At 44.0% G+C, this 25,919-nt stretch overlaps 1 protein-coding gene across 1 annotated transcript in view; it reads right to left on the bottom strand.

Annotated features, from left to right (window-relative positions):
* ENKUR (enkurin, TRPC channel interacting protein) overlaps nt 1-25,919 on the bottom strand; it is a 106,120-nt gene that overhangs the window by 45,011 nt on the left and 35,190 nt on the right. Inside the window, exon 3 of the mRNA XM_030199289.1 lies at nt 7,729-7,988. Within this exon, the coding sequence (XP_030055149.1) occupies nt 7,729-7,988 (260 nt within the window). The remainder of the gene's footprint in view (nt 1-7,728; nt 7,989-25,919) is intronic.

Below are 25,919 nucleotides of genomic sequence, written 5' to 3'. Positions count from 1 at the left end.
CTGGTTGATTTAGTCGCCATTAGCTTCTGAATCAATAATAATTAAATCCTCTATCGTTTCCCAAAGCTTCCTCTTGCCGATAACAATCAAACAAACGCTTTTAGGGTGAGTTTTTCAACTCGATTCTTGAGGAGAAGGCAGGAGCAATTCGTCTAGCGTCTGCTCCTGTGCATAGCGTCACGTGATCTTCAATATTTATTTTATTTATTTGTTACATTTGTATCCCACATTTTCCCACCTTTTGCAGGCTCAATGTGGCTTACATATTACCGTTAACGGCATTAGCTGGTTCCGGTCTGAACAAATACAAGGTATGAATGAATACAAGGTGATATTGTGGTAGATAAGGTACATGTATGGTAGGTACAATTGGGGGGGAACTTAGAGGGGGAGGAAGAGTCAGGTAATGTCCATTACGGTCTTTGGTTATATTGTGTCACAGGTGTCGTGTTTTTTATGATGTGTCAGTGGGGTATGCTCTTCTGAACAGGACTGTCTTTAGTGCTTTCCGGAAATTTAGGTGGTCTAGCGTAGTTTTTTACTGCTTTTGGCAGTGCGTTCCATAATTGTGCGCTTAAGTAGGAAATGCTGGATGCATAGGTGGATTTGTATTTGAGTCCTTTGTTGCTTGGGTAGTGGAGGTTTAGGTAAGATTGTGCAGATCTTGTGGTATTTCTGGTTGGCAGGTCAATAAGGTCAGTCATGTATCCAGGTGCCTCGCTGTAAATAATTTTATGAACAGTCATGCAGATTTTGAAAGTGATATGTTCTTTGATTGGTAGCCAGTGCAGTTTTTTTCTCGGAGTGGTTTGGCGCTGTCAAAAACGCGTTTTTCCAAATATAAGCCTGGCTGCTTGTATCACCTTATGAAGCTGGCATGAGAGATGACGGCAAACGAAATTCCCATCGCACTTATTTTTCTTCGATTGCAGCATGTTACATGCTAAATACAGGGGCAAAAACTTATGCTGCAAAATTAGACATTCATGTCACCTCAGAAGGTGAGTCTCTTGGACAGAGAATATACAACAGACAGACTTGCTGCCTCCTTAAACAAGAGACATATCTTATTTAGTGAATTTAGACCCTTTGCATTAAGGGTCATCCAACATATCATTTATTCAAATAACTATAACAAAAGCATACCAGCAACAGCATATAAAGGCAAGCCAAAATTTTCCCCATGTGAAATAGAGAAATCCACTGCAGAAGACAGCCATAAATCAACCCTCCATCCCTGCCCTTCCCATCCATCTCCCCTATCCCTTCTCAGCACAAAGAAGCTAGCATGGCCATAATAGCCCTTGCTAGTAAAAGGAGGTAGTGAGGTTGCCATACACATAGCTCCCAGGTCTCTGCTTCAAGGTGCAACACAATAGCAACAAAATCTCTGAGTAAGCCAATATCACTAAAACCTGATACTCAATCAGGAGTCGCACACACTGAGTGTAGAAAGAGAAAAGTCCAGGACGAGCACAAAGTAGCTTATTACCAGCATTTTATGTTCATGTTGGGCTCTTGGATGGCAGTTTGACTGCTGTGTTGCCTGATCAAGCAACATTTGCACCTTGCACCCACTGCCACTTAGGGCTTGGCTTGATGGAGGCAATGTGTCCCGGTGAACCTGAAGAGACTTGCTGTTTAGGGACCAGCTCACTCTCCAAGACTGCCAGTGCCTCCTCTTTGGATTTTACATGGTGGAGTTTGCCTTGGTAGTAGAAGGCAACCGTATTTATACTTGATGTTCTGTTCCTGCAGCTGGAGTTTGATAGGTTTAAGCTCACTGCGGTGTTAAGAGTGGCAGCTGACAAGTCCTGGTATATTTCAACATTATAAGTATCCTGCACCAGGCGCTCCATGTCCCGAGCTTTAGTATTGCATCGCTTCTTTGGTTTTAAATTCAGTGAAGCAGGCTATAATATCCCGTGCCATATGCACCCTCTCAGCTTTATTAGTTCCAGGTTCTAGTGGGTTCAATGGGAGAAAACTATCCAGTTTTTGTAGTCTCCTCACAGTTGTACTCAGGTGTTTCAGCTAAACTGCAGAAATGGAGATTTAAGCAGCTGCTGAAATTTTCTAGGTCTTTGACGTTCTCTGCCAGAAACGCTTCCTGGGAAGCTGACGCTTGGAGCTTGGTCTCTAAGGCCACAAGGGCATCCACATGCTCAACAAGGCCTACCTCCAGGTCCTTAGAAGCCTGATATCAGTTGGGGGTTGGTGAAGACTGACGTTTAATATCAAGTTTTTCAGATAAGCAGCGATGGAAGGTTGTGATGGGGCTTTTTTGCTTAAGGGAGGTTCCAAGGCAGCGCAGCTTATTTATGAGTTTCCTATGTGAATCAGTGTGATGCTATATGCCTAATGAGTGCAGTGGGCTGAGATCCTGAGGAACTGGGTTCAATTCCCATTACAGCTCCTTGTCATCCTGGGCAAGTCACTTAACCCTCCATTGCCACAGGTACAAAAGTTTAGATTGTAAGCCCACCAGGGACAGAAAAAGTAACTGCATATGCCCCAAAATTCTGTATGTGGTGCTTAAAATTGCATGTGCAAATTTGGGTGCATATGCAATTTGACTGAATAATGAGGCAAATAGTGTTGATAACTGGATACTAATAATCAATTATCAGCACTAATTAGTATTAATTGAAATTTACACATGCATTTTTAGTCACAAAGATCCACGCGTAAATTTTACACGAGGCTCCAAAAGTGGGGTGTGGCCATGGGAGGGTCAGGGGTGAACACTATTATAGAATAAGAGGGATTCTCGCCTAATTTAGACATGAGGATTTACACTAGGGTTTGCTTAGTGTAAATTCTTGCATCTAAAGTTAGGCACCAATCCCAGCCCTAAGTGTATACTATAAACAGCGCCTACCTTTCAGTGCCATTTATAGAATAGTGCTTAGCATGCTATTTTATTCAGTGCTATTTATAGGATTTCATCCATAATGTATATAGCGCTGCGTATGTCTAGTAGTGCTCTAGAGATGATTAGTAGTAGTAGTAGTAGTATTAATTAAGCATTTTACATATTCAATAACAAAAGCTTAGTGCTTACAAAACTGGGGTTCTAGCAGAGAGTATGGAGGAAATGGAACAAAGGTAAGACATACAAAACTATCAAGAGGTACATCCTCTATAAGCTACAATTAGAGGGTAATTTTATAAATAAGTAACCAGACGCCTATTTCAAGCCTAGTCTATCAATAGAAATCAAACAAAATAAAACATGGAAAAGAAAATAAGATGATACCTTTTTTATTGGACATAACTTAATACATTTCTTGATTAGCTTTCGAAGGTTGCCCTTCTTCGTCAGATCGGAAATAAGCAAATGTGCTAGCTGACAGTGTATATAAGTGAAAAACATTCAAGCATTGCTATGACAGTCTGACAGGGTGGGAGGATGGGGGTGGGTAGGAAGTATGCATGGGGACATCAAAGTATATCATTGGTATTCTAACAGGGTGGGTGTGGACAGGTGAGGGGAGGGTGATCAACAGAGACATACAGCTTTATGGTTTAAAATGGGCTAGGAACCCCAGGTCCTTGTTAAGTCCTTTCTGTTGGGTGTTAAAATATTCAATCATTCTGACTTCAAAGGTCTTACGTTCTTGTATGGTTTTAAAGTTACCTTTGAGGATTCTCACTGTGAAGTCACTGGTGCAGTGTCCTGGTCTTGTAAAATGTTGCCCAACAGGCGTGGGAACCCTGCTGGCACCAGCATTGTTTATATGATGTCTATGTAAATTGAATCTTGTCTTAAGCATCTGGCCTGTTTCTCCAATATAGCATCCTTCATTACATTTTTTACACTGAATGATATATACCACATTGGAAGATGAGCAAGTGAAAGATCCCTTTATGTTGAATGTCTTTCCTTTGTGGATGACTTTGGGGTCCTGTGAAATATTTTGGCATAGTTTGCAACTGGATAAATTACAGGGAAGTGTGCCCTTCTGTTCCTTTTCAGTCTGTGAAGGAAGTTTACTTCTGATTAGCTTGTGTTTTAAATTGGGTGGCTGTCGGAAGGCCAGTACTGGTGGGGATGGGAATATCTCTTTCAGTAATTCATCCTCCTGGAGTATAGGTTGTAGATCTCTTATGATTTTCCTCAGTTTTTCCAGCTCTGGATTGTATGTCACTACAAGCGGGATTCTGTCTGTGGATTTTTTCTTTTTGTACTGTAGCAGATTCTCCCTGGGTGTTTTGAGGGAGGAGGCAATATTCTTGGAGATTATTTTGGGGTTGTAGCCCTTCTGTTTGAAGGATTCAGTCAGGGTTTTAAGGTGTCTGTCTCTGTCCCCTGGGTCAGAGCAGATACGGTGGTATCTTGTGGCTTGGCTGTAAATGATGGATCTTTTTGTATGTGAAGGATGGAAGCTGGAGTTGTGGAGATAGCTACATCTGTCTGTGGGTTTCTTGTATACAGATGTTTGTATACAGCCATCACTGATTGAGACCGTGGTGTCCAAAAAATTGACTTTTTCTGGGGAGTAGTCAATTTTGAATCTGATTGTAGGATGGTATGTATTGAATGCAGAATAAAATTGTTTCAGTGTTTCTTCACCCTCCGTCCAAATCATAAAGATGTCATCGATGTACCGGTAGTATTTTAGAGGTTTGGTCTGGTGTGTATTCAGAAATGTCTCTTCCAGCTCAGCCATAAAAAGGTTGGCATATTGGGGTGCTGTCCTGGTGCCCATCGCAGTGCCCATTATTTGCAGATAGATATCATTGTTAAAGTGGAAGTAGTTGTGAGTTAAAATGAATTTGATTAATTTTGTAATAGTTTCTGGAGAGTATTGATGGTCCAGTGTGGATTTTTTTAGGAGTCTTCCACATGCAGCTATGCCATCCGCATGTGGAATGTTGCTGTATAGTGATTCTACATCCATCGTGACCAGAAGGGTGTTAGGTGGTAGTTGCTTGATATTTTTCAATTTATTCAGAAAGTCTGTGACATAGTTTCAGACATAGGGTTAAATCACAACTCTCCAACAAACAAAAAAGAATTCTGTACAATCTTACCCCACCAGAAAGAGCGGCCATAAGAACCCAACAAACTAACAAACGCATTATCATCAAACCCGCAGACAAAGGAGGCGCAGTGGTAATTATGGACATACAAAAATACATTGAAGAGGGCCACAAACAGCTCTCAGACAATAAATACTACAGGAAACTAACTGAGGACCCCACACAGGATTACACAAAACAGCTGAAAGACCTTATCAAAACATTTCCTACACAAGCGCAACCTCACCTGAAGAAACTCATACCAAATCAACCTTCCGTAGGCACATTTTACATGCTACCCAAGATCCACAAACTGGGAAACCCTGGCAGACCAATCATATCAGGTATTGGCACACTCACGGAAGAAATATCTGGATTCATAGAGGGAATTCTGAAACCTCTCGTACACAAAACTAACAGCTTCATACAAGACACCACAGACTTTCTGAATAAATTGAAAAATATCAAGCAACTACCACCTAACACCCTTCTGGTCACGATGGATGTAGAATCACTATACAGCAACATTCCACATGCGGATGGCATAGCTGCATGTGGAAGACTCCTAAAAAAAATCCACACTGGACCATCAATACTCTCCAGAAACTATTACAAAATTAATCAAATTCATTTTAACTCACAACTACTTCCACTTTAACAATGATATCTATCTGCAAATAATGGGCACTGCGATGGGCACCAGGACAGCACCCCAATATGCCAACCTTTTTATGGCTGAGCTGGAAGAGACATTTCTGAATACACACCAGACCAAACCTCTAAAATACTACCGGTACATCGATGACATCTTTATGATTTGGACGGAGGGTGAAGAAACACTGAAACAATTTTATTCTGCATTCAATACATACCATCCTACAATCAGATTCAAAATTGACTACTCCCCAGAAAAAGTCAATTTTTTGGACACCACGGTCTCAATCAGTGATGGCTGTATACAAACATCTGTATACAAGAAACCCACAGACAGATGTAGCTATCTCCACAACTCCAGCTTCCATCCTTCACATACAAAAAGATCCATCATTTACAGCCAAGCCACAAGATACCACCGTATCTGCTCTGACCCAGGGGACAGAGACAGACACCTTAAAACCCTGACTGAATCCTTCAAACAGAAGGGCTACAACCCCAAAATAATCTCCAAGAATATTGCCTCCTCCCTCAAAACACCCAGGGAGAATCTGCTACAGTACAAAAAGAAAAAATCCACAGACAGAATCCCGCTTGTAGTGACATACAATCCAGAGCTGGAAAAACTGAGGAAAATCATAAGAGATCTACAACCTATACTCCAGGAGGATGAATTACTGAAAGAGATATTCCCATCCCCACCAGTACTGGCCTTCCGACAGCCACCCAATTTAAAACACAAGCTAATCAGAAGTAAACTTCCTTCACAGACTGAAAAGGAACAGAAGGGCACACTTCCCTGTAATTTATCCAGTTGCAAACTATGCCAAAATATTTCACAGGACCCCAAAGTCATCCACAAAGGAAAGACATTCAACATAAAGGGATCTTTCACTTGCTCATCTTCCAATGTGGTATATATCATTCAGTGTAAAAAATGTAATGAAGGATGCTATATTGGAGAAACAGGCCAGATGCTTAAGACAAGATTCAATTTACATAGACATCATATAAACAATGCTGGTGCCAGCAGGGTTCCCACGCCTGTTGGGCAACATTTTACAAGACCAGGACACTGCACCAGTGACTTCACAGTGAGAATCCTCAAAGGTAACTTTAAAACCATACAAGAACGTAAGACCTTTGAAGTCAGAATGATTGAATATTTTAACACCCAACAGAAAGGACTTAACAAGGACCTGGGGTTCCTAGCCCATTTTAAACCATAAAGCTGTATGTCTCTGTTGATCACCCTCCCCTCACCTGTCCACACCCACCCTGTTAGAATACCAATGATATACTTTGATGTCCCCATGCATACTTCCTACCCACCCCCATCCTCCCACCCTGTCAGACTGTCATAGCAATGCTTGAATGTTTTTCACTTATATACACTGTCAGCTAGCACATTTGCTTATTTCCGATCTGACGAAGAAGGGCAACCTTCGAAAGCTAATCAAGAAATGTATTAAGTTATGTCCAATAAAAAAGGTATCATCTTATTTTCTTTTCCATGTTTTATTTTGTTTGATTTCTATTGATAACCTTAAGAGTGGACTAACACGGCTACCACACTCCTCTACTTAAGCCTAGTCTATAAAGCAATAAAAAAAACCCCCACAGCATAAATCATACAATTCTCAGCAATAAAACAAAAACAAAATAAAATTGAACTTATTGAACAAATACTCTAAAGACGGATCACCACTCATCCACAAATACTAATGCAAGTGCCCACCTGTTAGTAAAAACAAGTGTAAAATTATAGAATACTATAATTTACATGCATATTTATGCACTCTGCCCATGCTGCACCGAACTCCACCTATGTGCATGCTCGCTGGCAATATTTGTGCCCTCAAAACATAGTGCATACTTTTCGGCTAGTTGTTATTCTATAAAAGGCCACTTATGCATGCAAATGACTAGAATACCACCATTTATATGCATTTTTACCACTTTAAATTACCCCCATAGTGTGCTTTTCACTTATAAGAGCAGTTAAATGAATGCAAAATCTTCTGTTGTTAATACATTTTTAACTATTACCTTTTTATTGATGTATTTTGGAACAAGTCCTGAGGATTCCAGGGGGTGTTTGTCTCCTCTTTTGCTGTCAACAAAAATAAGTTGAGGTTTTTTAGCTACTTCCATGATAGCTTCAGCGGCATTGCTACGTATGAAGTTTTTTTTAGTGAGAACTCCCATGATCGGCTGATCTGTCCTCTTTGGTACAAATGGCTTCTTTGGCCGATTATCTTCCTTTTCAATTGATTTTTCCAGATTATCTTCCTTTTCAGTTGATTTTCCTGTGGAATTGAAAAGAACACTTGCTTGCTGTCAGAAGGCTTGCTTAGCTATTGAAATTTCAGTATTTTCTCAATAACATACAAAGCTTAAATGGTGTGGCATTTTCAAAAGAACATCCATGTCAGAAGTGGGATGTCCATCTCACAGCCATTTTCAAATAGAAAAAAATGTTGGGATTTCCTGTTCACAAACATGTGAGAAGGAAGTTCTTGCGCTGAAAATGTCCAAAATGAACAGCCATTTTCCAAAATGTAAACGCCAAAAAACAGGCACAAAAATGTCTGACTGACATAATTTGTATGACAGACGTCCCTGCAGAACAAAGGGGTAGCCTAGTGATCAGTGCAGTGGACCTTAAACAACGGGACCCGGGTACAAATCATAAGTACATAAGTACATAAGTAGTGCCATACTGGGAAAGACCAAAGGTCCATCTAGCCCAGCATCCTGTCACCGACAGTGGCCAATCCAGGTCAAGGGCACCTGGCACGCTCCCCAAACGTAAAAACATTCCAGACAAGTTATACCTAAAAATGCGGAATTTTTCCAAGTCCATTTAATAGCGGTCTATGGACTTGTCCTTTAGGAATCTATCTAACCCCTTTTAAAACTCCGTCAAGCTAACCGCCCGTACCACGTTCTCCGGCAACGAATTCCAGAGTCTAATTACACATTGGGTGAAGAAACATTTTCTCCGATTCATTTTAAATTTACCACACTGTAGCTTCAACTCATGCCCTCTAGTCCTAGTATTTTTGGATAGCGTGAACAGTCGCTTCACATCCACCCGATCCATTCCACTCATTATTTTATACACTTCTATCATATCTCCCCTCAGCCGTCTCTTCTCCAAGCTGAAAAGCCCTAGCCTTCTCAGCCTCTCTTCATAGGAAAGTCGTCCCATCCCCACTATCATTTTCGTCGCCCTTCGCTGTACCTTTTCCAATTCTACTATATCTTTTTTGAGATACGGAGACCAGTACTGAACACAATACTCCAGGTGCGGTCGCACCATGGAGCGATACAACGGCATTATAACATCCGCACACCTGGACTCCATACCCTTCCTAATAACACCCAACATTCTATTCGCTTTCCTAGCCGCAGCAGCACACTGAGCAGAAGGTTTCAGCGTATCATCGACGACGACACCCAGATCCCTTTCTTGATCCGTAACTCCTAACGCGGAACCTTGCAAGACGTAGCTATAATTCGGGTTCCTCTTACCCACATGTATCACTTTGCACTTGTCAACATTGAACTTCATCTGCCACTTGCACGCCCATTCTCCCAGTCTCGCAAATCTCATCTTAATTCCTTTATACGTTATTATGAGCCCTCCAGGAACAGATAAAAACCTACTGTACCTAAAAGGTACACCATTACAATAGCCATCATGCTTAAAGGAGTCAAATTTTCAAAATGATATAAGTGGGAATCACACCGGGGTCCCGTTGTTCAAAGTCCTTAGCACTGATCACTAGGCTACTCCTTACAGTTCCTTGCTGCTCTATTAGGAATGGCCACAATACCTGAAGCTGTCATGGATCCTGGTATCAACTGTCACTTTCACTTCTTAGGAGCTGTGGGAGGGGGTCAGTAATCACTGGGAGATTAAGGAGGGATCATGCCTTCATCCCTCCAGTGGTCAGCTGCTCAGACACCTTTTTGTATCCTGGACGTGATTAAAACAAGTCTAGATAAGAACAGCCTTCTTTTTTGCCTTGGATGTTTCTTCCCATTCATGGTCCCACCCAAAACATGACTCCAACACTTCTCCTTTGCTATTTGGATGAGCTACAGTGTAAAACATCCAAATTCTGCTTTTTGAAAATTGTGATTTGGATGTTTTTGGCAGATGGACCTTTTTTTGGCCATTTTGAGATGCCCATCTGCTTCAAAAATGAGCACCATGTTCAGTTGAGCTTTTTTTGTTCCCTGAAATATGCATGTTTTGACCATTTCTAACTCATGGCTCTAACATTATGAGCCCTCTAGACATGGCCCTCTAGAGTCAACCCAGCTTGGGCATAAGTAAAGGAAATGCAATCTGCTAGCCAATTGGAGATTGTGCGTATTCCGACGGTGACTCCCCTCCTATTGGGATCAAAGGAAACAAACAACTGGGCAGACTGTCTGAAGGGCTTTGTCTGCTCCATGTAAAAGGCCAATGCTCTCTTGCAGTCCAAGGTATGCAAACTGCTTTCGCCAGAGCGGGTACGTGGACGAGGAAAGAATGTTGGCAAAACAATAGACTGATTCAGATGGAACTCCGACACCATCTTTGGTAGAAACTTAGGGTGCTTGCGGAGGACTACTCTGTTGTGATGAAACTTGATATAAGGTGCATGCACTACCAGGGCCTGAAGCTCACTGACTCTAAGAGCTGAAGTAACAGCCACCAAGAAAGAGACCTTCCAGGTCAAGTACTTCAGATGGCAGGAATTCAGTGGCTCAAAAGGAGCTTTCATCAGCTGGGTGAAAACGACGTTGAGATCCCATGACACTGGTGGAGGTTTGACCGGGAGCTTTGACAAAAGCAAACCTCTCATGAAGCAAACAACTAAAGGCTGTCCAGAGATAGGCTTACCCTCTACACGGCGATGATAGGCACTAATCACATTAAGATGAACCCTTACTGAGTTGGTTTTGAGACCAGACTCTGATAAGTGTAAAAGGTATTCAAGCAGGGTCTGTGTAGAACAAGAAAGAGGATCTAGGACATTGCTGTCACACCAGATGGCAATCCTCCTCCATTTCAAAGAGTAACACCTCTTTGTGGAATCTTTTCTGGAAGCAAGCAAGACTCGGGAGACACCCTCTGAAAGACCCAAGGAGGCGAATTCTAAGCTTTCAACATCGAGGCCGTGAGAGCCAAAGACTGGAGGTTGGGATGCAGAAGCGAACCCTCGTTCTGGGTGATGAGGGTTGGAAAACATTCCAATCTCCACGGTTCCTCGGAGGACAACTCCAGAAGAAGAGGGAACCAAATCTGACATGGCCAGAAGGGTGCAATCAGGATCATAGTTCCACAGTCTTGCTTGAGTTTCAGCAAAGTCTTCCCCACCAGAGGAATGGGAGGATACGCATACAGAAGGCCTGTCCCCCAGTGCAGGAGAAAGGCATCTGATGCTAGTCTATCGTGGGCCTGAAGCCTGGAACAGAACTGAGGGAGCTTGTGATTGATCTGAGTGGCCAAAAGATCCACTGAGGGGGTGCCCCATGCTCGGAAGATCTTGCAGACTATGCCCATGTTCAGTGACCACTCGTGAGGCTGCATAATCCTGCTCAACCTGTCGGCCAGACTGTTGTTTATGCCTGCCAGATAAGTGGCATGGAGAAACATGCCATGACGGCATGCCCAAAGCCACATCTGGATGGCTTCCTGACACAGAGGGCGAGATCCGGTGCCCCCCTACTTGTTGGTGTAATACATGGCGACTTGATTGTCTGTCTGAATCAAAATGATTTGGTTGGACAGTCGATCTCTGAAAGCCTTTAGAGCGTTTCAGATCGCTCGCAATTCCAGGAGGTTGATCTGAAGACCTTTTTCCTGAAAGGACCAAGCTCCTTGAGTGTGAAGCCCATCTACATGAGCCCCACACCCCAGGAGGGATGCATCCGTAGTCAGCACTTTTTGTGGTAGAGGAATTTGGAATGGGAGTCCCAAGGTCAAACTGGATCGAATCGTCCACTACTGAAGGGAATTCCGAAAGTCGGTGGACAAATGGATCACATCCTCTAGATCCCCCGCAGCTTGACACCACTGGGAAGCTAGGGTCCATTGAGCTGGTCTCGTATGTAGACGTGCCATGGGCGTTACATGAACTGTGGAGGCCATGTGCCCCAGGAGTCTCAACATCTGCTGAGCCGTGATCTGTTGAGATACTCGCACTATGGACACTAGGGACAGGAGGTTGTCTGCCCTTGCCTCGGGAAGATAAGCACGAACTGTCTTTGTGTTGAACAGAGCTCCAATGAATTCCAATTTTGGAACTGGGGTGAGATGGGACTTGGAATAATTTATCACAAACCCCAGTAGCTCTAGCACCTGAATAGTCATCCGCATGGACTGTAGAGTACCTGCCTCCGAGGTGCTCTTCACCAGCCAATCATCGAAATAAGGGAACACATGCATTCCCAGTCTACGTAGCAATGCTGCGACTACTGCCAGGCACTTTGTGAAGACTCTGGGCACAGACGCCAGGCCAAAGGGCAGTACATTACTGAAAGTTCTGTGTCCCTAGCCGAAATTGAAGATACCTCCTGTGAGCTGGAAGTATCAAAATGTGTGTGTAAGGAGTAGCCTAGTGGTTAGTGCAGTGGACTTTGATCCTGGGGAACTGAGTTCGATTCCCACTGCAGCTCCTTGTGACTCTGGGCAAGTCACTTAACCCTCCATTGCCCCCTGGTACAAAATAAGTACCTGAATATATGTAAATTGCTTTGAATGTAGTTGCAAAAACCTCAGAAAGGCAGTATATCAAGCCCCATTTCCCTTACCATTTCCCCTTTAAGTCCAGAGAGCATAGCCAATCATTTTCTTGAATCATGGGAAGAGGGGTGCCCAGGGAAACCATCCTGAACCTTTCTCGGACAAAAATTTGTTCAGGGCCCTTAGGTCTAGGATGGGACGCATCCCCCCTGTTTTCTTTTGCACAAGGAACTACCTGGAATAGAATCCCAGCCCTTCTTCCCCTGGTGTAACAGGTTCGACTGCATTGGCCTTTAGAAGGGCGGAGAGTTCCTCTGCAAGTACCTGCTAGTGCTGGGAACTGTAAGAATGAGCTCTCGGTGGGCAATTTGGAGGTTTGGATTCCAGATTGAGGGTGTATCCTAACCGGACAATTTGAAGAACCCACCGGTCGGAGGTTATGAGAGGCCACTTTTGGTGGAAAAACATCAAGCTCCCCCCTACCGACAAGTCGTCCGGTACAGACACTTTTACTGAGGCTATGCTGAACTGGAGCCAGTCAAAAGCCCGTCCCCTGCTTTTGCTGGGGAGCACCAGGGGCCTTAGGCGCACGCTGTTGATGAGAACGAGCGTGCTGGGGCTGAGCCTGGGCAGGCTGTCGAGAAGCAGAGTGTACCTGCGCCTAGAATAGTAATAGGAAGCACTCCTCTTCCCCAAAAAAAACCTCCTAGATGAGGAGGTAGTAGCAGAAGATGCCCAGCGGGAGAGAGAATCCATAGCATCATTATGCTTCTTGATCTAGTGAACTACACCCTCTACTTTCTCACCAAAAAGGTTATCCCCTCGGCAAGGAACATCTGCCATCCGCTGCTGGACCGAATGATCCAGGTCAGAGACACGCAGCATGAGAATCTGCGCATCACTATACCTTGAGCAGTGATCCTGGATGCTACATCAAAAGTGTCGTATGTACCTTCTGCTGCCTGACCACCTGGCAAAAAGGCTCAGCCTGCTCTGGAAGGAGTGCATCAACGAAGCTGGACAGTTGCCTCACCGAGTTCCGCAAGTGGACGCTCGTGAAGAGCTGGTATCTTTGGATCTTGGCAGCGAGCATAGCGGCCTGATACGTGTTGCTCCCAAAAGAGTCCAAGGTTCTAGATTCTCTGCCTGGGGGTGCCAAGGCATAGTCCCTAGTGCTCTTGGCTCTTTTGAGGGCGGAGTCCACCACCATGGAGTTGTGAGGTAGCTGAGACTTCATCAATCCAAGTTCACCGTGGATCCGATATTGGGATTCAGCTTTTTTCGGGAACACGGAATTAGACGGAACGACCAGTTTCACATAAGGACTTCCTTCAGTACGTTATGCAAAGGAGACGTTGCAGCCTCTGTAGGCGGAGAAGGATAATCCAGGACCTCGAGCATCTCAGCCCTGGGCTCATCCTCAACCTCCATAGGGAAGGGAATAGCTGCAGCCATTTCCCTGACAAAGGAGGTAAAGGATAGACTCTCTGGTGGAGAAAGTCTCCTTTCTGGTGGAGGGGAAGGTTCAGAGGGAATCCCATAGGACTCGTCAGAGCAGTCCGAAACTGAGCCTGCCTCGACGCCAAGGAATGACGTCCTCGATTGCGGTGCCGAGAAGTCAACGCCCGCCTGGACTGCGCTTCCTCCACCGCTGTCGAAGGGGAGTCGACCTGGGTGGCAGCCGAAGCCAATGCCGCAAGCGGCACCGAGGCCGGAGACCTCACCACAGGCAAAGTACCAGATGCCGCTGCAGCAGATGGTATGGAAGGTGCAAGCACCCCCGACACTGAAGCAGACTGGCGCAGCAATCCTTCCAGAAGCTCTGGAAGCAGGACCCTGATGCGCTCATTGAGAGCCACCGTCAGACAAGGCTGCGGGGTCGGTAAAGGAGCCAGTGGCAGAATCTGTTGAGTCTTGGGAGCAGGTACTGGGCTGCCAGAAGAACGATGCATCGGCACCTCCTGTATAGAGGGGGAGTGATCCTCTCGGCGCCGATGCTCCTCGGGTGCCAACTCTCTCGACGCCCCGCAGCTCCCGGCACCGTGTGTCGAAGGAGAACGAAGCGGTGCTTCTTCGTCTTCGCTTGACGCCCGTCATCGAGACTCCTCGGTACCGATGAGGAAGACGTGGAATCCTCACGTCTCCTCGGGGTTGGGTCCGACAAAGGCTGGTCCCGGGGGGCTTGCATAACAGGAGGCCTCGAGGCAGGTGGAGACCCACTCGATGCCTCACTGCTCCCAGCGCGAGTTGGTCTTTCAGCAGCCATTACCTCCACTCCCAACGTCGATGCTTCCCTCGATGTTGATGTCGACGACGCCAACCTCGGTACTAATGTCGATGTAGAAGGACTGGACTGAGCCCTAAAAAGATTTTCTCGTTGGGCTTCTCGAGACGCTTGGGTCCGTTTCTTCATACGAAGACACAGACTACAAGCGGCTGGGCTATGGTCGGGCCCAAGGCATTGGATACACCAGACGTGGGTATCGGTACCTGAGATGGTCCGGTTGCACCGAGTACAACATTTGAAGCCGCTGGGTGTCCTCGATGACAAGGAAGGAAAAATGGCTTCGGCAAAATTAAAGGACGCGATTGTGCCTCATAAAAGAAAAAAGGCAGAAAAAGAAGGAAATAACCCGAACATGCGGCCAAAAAACGGCTGCGTCGAAAAAGAAAGAAAACTTTAAAACGGGGCTAAACTAAACAGAACTACGGGACCCTGTTTTTATTTTAAACACGATGATAATAAAATAAAGAAAAATAAAGAAAATATGACTCGAAGATTCTTCCTGGGCCTGAGAGGAGTGCAGAAAAAACTACCACACCTCAACGCGATGAAAGAAAAAGTGACGAGACGTGCTCACACGACGGGTGGGAAATCAGTCTGCATGCGCGCCAGAAGACTCTGGCAAAACTTTGTTTTTATTTTGCTTGCAAAATGCCGATTCCTGGGCCGACGCGGACGTCAACCCACATGTGAGAACAAGCAGCCTGCTTGTCCTCAGAGAATAATGATTTCCTCTAGAAGCTTGTCTAGACCCCTTTTAAACCCAGTTATGCTGGATGACCTGATCACATCTGCAGGCAACAAATTGCACACATAGACAGAGGACGGAGTAAAAAAAAAATCTGTTTTAATTTGCTATCTGTTAGCTTCATAGCCTGCCCAAGTCTTAATGCTTTTGTATTTAACAATAAAAAGGAGAATATAACATTGTTTAGTTTTGGAGGCTCTATCATGCTAAGAATGTAAAAGACTTGAAGTGGTTCAGAGGAAGGCAACAGAAATGGTATGGGGCTTGCGCCAAAAGACGTATGAGAAGAGACTGGAAGACCTGAGTATATATACCCTAGAGGAGAGGAGGAAAAGGGGAGATACGATATAGACATTTAAATACTTGAAAGGTATTAATATAGAAACAAATATTTTCCAGAGAAGGGAAACAGTAAAACTAGAGGACATGAATTGAAGGTGCAGGTTGGTAGACTTAGGGGAGGATTGGGAGGTGGAGGAGAAAAAAAACAGTGACAGAATTCAAAAAAGGCGTGGGATGAACACTGAGGATCTCTAATTAGAAAATGAATGGTATTAAAAAAAAAAAACAACTTAAATGGTTGCATGGATGCTTGCATGTTGAGTGGTGCTTTAGATGGCAACTCTGGCTGTGAAGAGCTAAGGCTGTGCTGAGCAGCCTTATACGGTCTGGGACCCATATATGACAATCCAGCTTAGGATGGGCTGGAGAGGACTTTGACAAACTTCAGTAATTTGGAACGTGAGGACAGTGCCAGGCAGACTTTTACTATCTGTGTCCCACAATTGACAAGACGGATTTGGATAGGCTGGAGTGGGTTTCGACGGTAACTTCAGTAGTTGGAAACTAAGGACAAGGCCAGGACGAATTCAATGGTCTATGTCTCAGAAAAGCCAAGAAAGACAATGATCAAGAATTTTATATCACATTCATTGTTGGTTTAATTATGACTTGATAACGAGTGTGACTGTTGGGCAGATAGGATGGACCATTTAGGTCTTTATCTGTCGTCATTTACTATGTAACTATGCTTCTGCATCACTCCATGCACAGAGTTTGTGTGTAATTCTGGTTGCCACATCTCAAAAAGATGTAACAGAAACAGAAAAGGTACAAAGTTTTCTAAAAGATAAAGGAGATAGAAGTCTAAAGTGCGTAGAGCTCTTTATCTTGGAGAAGGGACAACTGAAGGGAGATGATAGAGGTTTATAAAATCATTAGTGGAGTCAAATGGTTAAACACAAATTAATAGTTTATTCTTTCAAAAAGTAAAAAGACTAGCAGGCTTATTTTCGAAACAGAAGGGCGCCCATCTTTCGACACAAATCGGGAGATGGGCGTCCTTCTCTCAGGGTCGCCCAAATCGGCATAATCGAAAGCCAATTTTGGGCGTCCTCAACTACTTTCCGTCATGGGAATGACCAAAGTTCACGGGGGCGTGTTGGAAGCGTAGCGAAGGTGGGACTGGGGCGTGCCTAACACATGGGTGTCTTTGACCGATAATGGAAAAAAGGACGTCCCTGACGAGCACTTAAGCGATTTTACTTGGTCCATTTTTTCTTACGACCAAGCCTCAAAAAGGTGCCGAATTGACCAGATTACCACCGGAGGGACTCGGGGATGACCTCCCCTTACTCCCCCAGTGGTCACTAACCCCCTCCCACCCTAAAAAACTTTTTAAAATATTTTTTCCAGCCTCTATGCCAGCCTCAAATATCATACCCAGCTCCATGACAGCAGTATGCAGGTCCCAGTAGCATTTTTAGGGGGTACTGCAGGCCCATCCCCCCCTACCTGTTACATTTGTGGTGGTAAATATGAGCCCTCCAAAACCCACCACAAACCCACTGTACCCACATGTAGGTGCCCCCCTTCATCCCTAAGGGCTATGGTAGTGGTGTACAGTGGTGGGATGTAGGTTTTGGGGGAGGGTTTGGGGGGCACAGCACACAAGGTAAGGGAGCTGTGCACCTGGGAGATTTTTCTGAAGTCCACTACAGTGCCCCCTAGGGTGCCCGGTTGGTATCCTGGAATGTGAGGGGGACCAGTGCACTATGAATGCTGGCTCCTCACACAACCAAATGGCTTGGATTTGGTCATTTCTGAGATGGGCGTCCTCGGTTTCCATTATCGCCGAAAATCAGGGATGACCATCTCTAAGGACGACCATCTCTAAGGTCAACCAAAATGTTGAGATCTGGGCGTCCCCAACCGTATTATCGAAACGAAAGATGGACGCCCATCTTGTTTTGATAATACAGGTTTCCCCGCCCCTTCGTTGGGGGCGTCCTGCGTGAACGTCCTCAGGAAAACTTGGGCGCCCCGTTCAATTATGCCCCTCTAGGTGACATGTATCTTATGTGAAAATGACCTTCTAACTTTTGCTACACTAGACAAAAATGTTTCCTGAAAATCTTGTTCCTCTGATATTAACTTCTTCACTCCCCCCCCCCCCCAACCACCAAAACCTCTTACTCTTCCTCATCTAACAAAACTAACTGTTCAATATACAGTATCTATATCCTACTGATAGTCAACTAAGGTAAGAACCATTTGCTCACTATCATATAAAGTCCTAAGCTGCTGCTATTTTTCTGTTTGCAATTTATTCATCTTTCACTTTGTGGAAATAGAGTTCAACAAAATGTATTTCTTCACTAATTTTTGGGAGCTTTTTCTGTCTTCAGGTAAAAAAAATGTACAGTTAAAGTTATAGGAATATGATGTCTTAATATACACATATAATTTATATAGCTTATCAAACCTAATATTTTAGGCACATGAAATCAGCCAGTGTTCACTTCTGGGTTAAGCCCTGCCCACTTGCAATTTAGCCAATCATTAATCACTTCAGGTTAAAGCCCCACCTTTGCCCCACCCATGTCTTGCCATAGCCGTTACCCCCTCCCGCTTACTCTACACCCCTCTGTCACAGGAAATGGTTACAGACCATGCTCCAGAACGTCACAGAAATTCTTTCTTGCCACACGGCTTTAATCATATATCCAAGATGCTGGCTACTATGAGTCTGTTACACGGAGAATGCCACCTTCACCCATCATCTTGATAATTTCACTTCAGGGTTATGCCACATGAAAGGAAGTCCCAAATTCCATGTGGAGAAAAAAAGTGATCAAAGTGTGCTGGGGTTATAATAATAATACTGAATCACATACAAAGAAAACCCACAGTTATTTAAATACACACCAATCCTATTTCCTTCAAATGTTATAGTGTGTGCTCACAATTTGGAAGAGACCAGTATGGGAGCATACAGCCCTAAGGGAAAACTCTTTGTTGTTCATTCACTGCACAGTGTGTCTGGAAATATTCAATTTTGGACAAAATAAGTGTCATTTATATAAATTGTTGTCTCAAAACATAATTCTCACTATCTCAAAGAGTGTTAAAATCAAACAAAATATATAATAACATCTTTAAAGTAGATCCTGGGTCCTGACATGGACCGCGTTTCATTAACAGCTGCCTTAAAACAAACCCTATGAAAATTTCAAAAACATGCTTCTAAAGAATGATTAGAAATTGAAGAGTGAGGTACCCTCCATTATGGCTGCCTGACAATTGTTGAAACAGATAGGTTGTTAAGAAATTTTTAAGTGTGTTTTTGAAACTGTCATAGTTTATTGTTCCAGTTCTGTCATTGTTGCATCGGTTTGCTTCTGTATTTACGGAAGAAGATGTAAGAGATCTGTCTGTACTGGAAATGGTTTTTAAGGGTGATGATGCGGAGAAACTGAACTGAAACCTTAGTGAACCTGAGCCAAACTGACAAATTAAAGAGTAGTAAATCACCTAGACCGGATGGCATACATCCAAGGGTAATCAAAGAACTCAAGTATGAAATTGCTGATCTGCTTAATAATATGTAAACTGTCATTAAAATAATTCATAGTACCTGGAGAGTGGCCAATGTGACGCCGACTTTTAAAAAGGGTTCTAGGGGTGATCTGGGAAATTATAGACCGGTAAGCCTGACGTCGGTGCCGGGCAAAATAGTGGACACTATTATAAAGAATTAAAATTACAGAACATGTACACAAACATGGTTTAATGGGACAGAGTCAGCATGGGTTCAGCCGAGGGAAGTCTTGCCTCACCAATTTGCTTCATTTCTTTGAAGGTGTTTATTTATTTATTGCATTTGTACCCCACATTTTCCCACTTAATTGCAGGCTCAATGTGGCTTACATAGTACCATCAAGGCATTTGCCCAGTCAGTTGATAACAGATTCAAGGTTGTATAGTGATTGTATGAATTTTAAGTAGAGGGTCGCAAGGGATAAAGATTGCGTGTTGTCCAGTACGATTATAGTCATGCTGTGTTGCTGGGTGAAGAGGTTTATTTATTTATTGCATTTGTATCCCACATTTTCCCACCTATTTGCGGGTTCAGTGTGGCTTACAATACATTGTAAATAATGGAAATGCAGTTAGTTAAAATCAGTTATGGATTCCATTGTGAGAAGTTAAGCGAGACAAAGACAAGATTTCGTTAGGGAATAGGTCAAGGAAAAGAACAATGGAAAGAAACAACTGGAAATCGGTAGGGTGATAAAACCTTAGCGAAGGAACATTCGGTATAACATTTTCTGCGAGTGAAGGTTTACGTGGGGTCGTTGGTTTTTAGTGATTTCCTGAAGTTCAAGTGGTCGTACATTGTTTTCACAGCTTTTGGGAGGCCATTCCATAGTTTTGCACTTATGTAGGAGAATCCGGATGCGTAAGTTGTTTTGTATTTCAGTCCTTTGCAGTTTGGGTAATGAAGGTTTAGGTAGGATCTTGATGATTTGACTTTGTTTCTTATTGGCAGATCTATGAGGTCTGTCATGCATCCTGGGACTATGCCATATATGATTTTGTGGACTAAGGTGCAGATTTTGAAGGTGATCCGTTCTTTGATTGGGAGCCAGTGCAATTTTTCTTAAAGAGGTTTGGCATTTTCGAAGCGTGTTCTGTTAAATATCAGCCTGGCTGCTGTGTTTTGGGTGATCTGGAGTTTTTTAATGAGTTGTTCTTTGCAACCTGCGTAGATTCCGTTGCAATAATCTGCATCGCTTAGGACCATTGATTGTATTAGATATAGAAAGGTTGCTCTTGGGAAGAAAGGTTTTAATCGTTTGAGCTTCCACATTGAGTAGAACATTTTCTTTGTTACTGAGTTTACTTGGGTATCGAGAGTAAGGTTGCGATCAAGTGTGACGCACAGTATTTTCAAACTGTCGGAGGTAGGGAGGGTATGTCCTGGAGTATTTATGGTTGTGGGTTTGTACTTGTTATATTGAGATGAGAGGATGAGGCAATGTGTTATTTCAGTGTTTAGCTTCAGTTGGAATGAGTTAGCCCAGGAGTCCATGATGTTAAGGCCATCGTTGATTTTATCGGCTATTTCTGTTAGATCATGTCTGAAGGGGATGTAGATTGTAACATCATCTGCATAAATGAATGGGTTAAGGCCGTGATTGGATAAGGACTGTGCTAGTGGAATCATTATCATGTTGAAGAGTATTAGTGATAGTGGTGATCCCTGGGGTATGTCGCAAACTGCTTTCCATGGTGGTGATATATTTGACTTTGATTTTACTTGGTAAGTTCTGGTGGTTAGAAAACCTATGATCCAGTTGATAACATTTCCTTCAATCCCAAAGTGGCTTAGCAGTCTTAGTAATATGAATAAACATGTGAATAAAGGTGAGCCGGTTGATGTAGTGTGTCTAGATTTTCAGAAAGCTTTTGATAAAGTTCCTCGTGAGAAAGTTCCTGAGAAAATTAAAGAGTCATGGGATAGGAGACAAGGTGTGGATTAAGAATTGGTTATTGGACAGAAAGCAGAGGGTAGGGTTGAATGGTCATTTTTCTCAGTGGAGGAGGGTGAACAGTGGAGTGCTGAAGGGATCTGTACTGGGACCGGTGCTATTTAACATTTATAAATGATATGGAAATCAGAACAACGAGTGAGGCAATTACATTTGCAGATGATACAAAACTATTCAAGGATGTTAAAACATGTGCAGACTGTGAAATATTGCAGGAAGACCTTAGGAAATTAGAAGATTGAGCATCCAAATGACACATGAAATTTAGTGTGGACAAATGCAAGGTGATGCACATTGGAAAGAATAATCTGAATCGTGGAGGAGCATAATTGAATGGGGGCACCCATATCTAAGGACGGCCCTGTAAAGGGGCAGGGTAACCCGTATTATCGAAACAATATAGGCGTCCATCTTTCGTTTCGATAATACGGTCAGGGACGGCTAAATCTCAACATTTAGGTCGACCTTAGAGATGGCCGACCTCGGTTTTTGCCTATAATGGAAACTCAGGATGCCCATCTCAAAAACAACCAAATCCAAGGCATTTGGTCATGGGAGGAGCCAGCATTCATAGTGCACTGGTCCCCCTCACATGCCAGGACACCAACCGGGCACCCTAGAGGGCACTGCAGTGGACATCACAAATTGCTCCCAGCTGCATAGCTCCCTTACCTTGTGTGCTCAGCCCCCCAAAACCCACTACCCACAACTGTACACCACTACTATAGCCCTTAGGGATGAAGGGGGGCACCTAGATGTGGGTACAGTGGGTTTGTGGTGGGTTTTGGAGGGCACACATTTACCACCACAAGTGTAACAGGTAGGGGAGGGATGGGCCTGGGTCCGCCTGAGTGAAGTGCACTGCACCCACTAAAAACTGCTCCAGGGACCTGCATACTGCTGTGATGGAGCTGGATATGACATTTGAGGCTGGCATAGAGGCTGGAAAAAATGTGTTTTAATTTTTTTTTTGGGTGGGAGGGGGTTGGTGACCACTGGGGGAGTAAGGGGAGGTGATCCCCGATTCCCTCTGGTGGTCATCTGGTCAGTTCGGGCACCTTTTCGAGGCTTGGTCGTGAAAAAAAGGGACCAAGTAAAGTCGGCCAAATGCTCGTCAGGGATGCCCTTCTTTTTTCCATTATCGACCGAGGACAGCCATCTGTTAACCACGCCCCTGTCCCGCCTTCGGTACACTGCCAACACGCCCCCTTGAACTTTGGTCGTCCTCGCGACGGAAAGCAGTTGAGGGCGCCCAAAATCAGCTTTCGATTATGTCGATTTGGGCAGCCCTGAGAGAAGGCGCCCATCTCCCGATTTGTGTCAAAAGATTGGCGCCCTTCTGTTTCGAAAATGAGCTGGATAGTTACCTAATGCTAGGGTCCACCTTGGGGTCAGCACTCAAGAAAAAGATCTAGGCGTCATTGTAGATAATATACTGAAATCTTCTGTCCGGAGTAAAAAAGGTCAAAATAAGCAAACAGGGTGCTAGGAATTTTTCTTCAGTCAATGTGTAATTAAACTCTGGAATTCGTTGACAGAGAATGTGGTAAAGGCGGTTAAGTTAGCGGGGTTTTAAAAAAAGTTTGGATGGCTTCCCAAAGGAAAAGTCCATAGACCATTATTAAAATGGACTTGGGGAAAATCCACTGCTTATTTCTGGGATAAGCAGCATAAAATGTTTTGTACTTTTTTGGGATCTTGCAAGGTATTTGTGACCTGGATTGTCCACAGTTGGAAACAGGATGCTGGGCTTGATGGACCTTTGGTCTCTCCTAGTATGGCAATACCTATGTACATAATTATTAGGAAAGGGATGGGGAATAAAACCAAAAATACTATAATGATTATACTTGATTGCTGTAATGGGATATATGCAGGGTGCAAAGACATGCTTTTGAAAAAATTACAAACTGCCCAGAACACAGCTGCTAGGTTATTTATGGTAAATCGAGGTTTGAAAGCTCAAGACCACTGCGTGAGAAACTGCATTGGGTCCCTGTCAAGGACCGAATAACATTTAAAATTTGCGCTCTGGTGCATAAAATTCTCTGTGGTGAAGCCCCTGCGTATATAGACACCCTTGTCAGCTTACCACCTTGAAACTCTCACAATCAGCTCGCTTGTAGTTAAATCTGCATTACCCAATCTACAGAGGCCTCAAGTATAAAACCACCTACGCCTCCACCTTTTCCTATATTAGCACACAACTGTGAAATGGTCTACCTAAATTTGTGAAAATTACCCCTGATCATCGAACCTTCAAAAAAATACCTTAAGACCTTCTTATTCGGAAAAGCTTACGCTCCTGACCCGCCCCGCACCGCTGCCTATTGAATTCAATTTCTCTTTCCACATTTCCCCACCTCTGCTATTACTCCCTAGCCTCTTTCACTAAAATGCCGTTGACTGTTTGTTGTAGAATTGATGTATGATTTTTGTAAATTTCTGTAAGCCACACTGGGCCTTCCCTTGGGTGGGAAAATGTGGGATATAAATGCTATAAATAAATAATGCCTTTGTATCACTCCATGGTGCGTCTGCATATTGCATTCATTTCTGGTCACCGTATCTCAAAAAGAAATAGCGGAAAAGTACTGTCAAGTTTCTTGCAGAACCTCTGGGTAGTGAGCCCTTGGACCACTGCCGCAGAGCGACAGCAGCAGGAGAATCACCCAAACACAAGACAAGGTAAAATAGACGTACCGTCAATCACAGGCCAGGAACCACCGGACAGGAACTGCAGCTGAGGCAATACACGCTGGGGTCTCCAGACAGGCAGCAGACAGTAGAAAAGTCCAGAAGCAAGCCGGGTCTCTAGGCAGGCAGCCGACAGTAGAATAATCCAAAAACAAGCCGGGTCTCTAGGCAAGCAGTAGACAGTAGAATAATCCAAAACCAAGCTGGGTCTCTAGGCAGGCAGCAGACAGTAGAATAATCCAAAACCAAGCCGGGTCTCTAGGCAGGCAGCAGACAATAGAATAATCCAAAAACAAGACGGGTCTCTAGGCAGGCAGCAGACAGTAGAATAATCCAAAACCAAGCCGGGTCTCTAGGCAAGCAGTAGACAGTAGAATAATCCAAAACCAAGCCGGGTCTCTAGGCAGGCAGCAGACAGTAGAATAATCCAAAACCAAGCCGGGTCTCTAGGCAGGCAGCAGACAGTAGAATAATAAAAAAGGCTAGCAGGGTCAAAGCTGAAAACAGGAAAAAGCACTGCAACTAACTCTCATCAAAGGAAAACTCCTCTGAGGACCTCTGTTGCAAAGGCAAACCAGAAAGTTCCCAGGTGCTTGATAAATGCACTCCCAGCTGAGGTCATGAAGAAGGGTGAGGCTTGACAGCAGAGCATGGCTTGGCAAGAACAGGATCCCGGACCGGATCTGGCTTGACTGGAATGGGACTCAGGATTTTCCCCCAGGCTTCAGGATTTTCCAGCCGGCCAGACTTGACTGGAGCAATCCCAAAGCGAGCCCAGCATGGAATATGGTCACAAACGTGACAAGTACAAAGAAGAGTGACCAAAATAATAAAGGGAATGGAACTCCTCTTGTATGAGGAAAGGCTAAAGAGGTTAGGGATCTTCAGCTTGGAAAGAGACAGATGAGGGGAGATATGATAATCCTGAGTGGTGTAGAACGAGTAGAAGAAAATTGATTTTTACTCATTCCAAAAGTACAAAGACTAGGGGACACTCGAGGAAGTTACATGGAAATACTTTTAAAACAAATAGGAAGAAATATTTTTTTCACTCAACAAATAGTTAAGCTATGGAAATCTTTGCCGGAGAATGTGGTAATGGCAGTTAGCATATCTGGGTTTAAAAATAGTTTGGACAAATTCCTGGAGGAAAAGTCCATAGTCTGCTATTGAGACAGACAAATGGAAGCAACTGCTTGCCCTGGGATTGGTAGCATGGAATGTTGCCACGATTTGGGTTTCTGCCAGGCACTTGTGACCTGGCTTGGCCACTGTTTGGAAAACAGTACACTGGGCTAGATGGACCATTGGTCTAATCCAGTACAGCTATTCTTTTGTTCAGCATTCCCCCAGTAGCTTCTTAATCAAGTTTTTCACTAGTTTCAAATTTTTCTTTCTTTTTTCACCTAGCACACTGTAAGCTATGAGCACATGGCTTGCGTATTTTTGTCACCATTGTGTCATTTGATTTTGCTGCGGCCATTTTTCCAGACAACATGTCCCAAAAGAAGACCCCCAAGTGGATTCAAGAGGTCTTTCCTGTGCAACAGGACCATATCCATTATGGATACCCACTCATGGTGTGTGCAATGCCTGGGACCCAACCATGATCCCTATCATTGTATTGTTTGTTCACAGCTAAGAGAAAAGCTTGAAAATAAGACCGATCTATCAACATTAGCATCGAAAGCATCGGTCTTCAGGGTCCAGGATACTGGGGATGCGTCAACATCATATATCTGTCATCCTTGACATCAAGCATCAGTAGAGCTCATCAGGAGCAGTCATTATGCAGTTCACACCCAAAGAAGAGGAAGGATTTGACCTTGTCTTTATAGGTGCTGAGGAAGCACAATGCATGAAATCAAGTGGAGACCGAGGTGTCTCATCATTCAAGTATGGCACCAAGGCACTGAGATCAGAAGCATCCTC

Source organism: Microcaecilia unicolor, chromosome 1 (genome assembly GCF_901765095.1).
Source record: "Microcaecilia unicolor chromosome 1, aMicUni1.1, whole genome shotgun sequence".
NCBI classification, from domain to species: domain Eukaryota; kingdom Metazoa; phylum Chordata; class Amphibia; order Gymnophiona; family Siphonopidae; genus Microcaecilia; species Microcaecilia unicolor.
The sequence above is the reverse complement of the archived record's forward strand: the minus strand, read 5'-3'. Positions and strand labels throughout refer to the sequence as shown.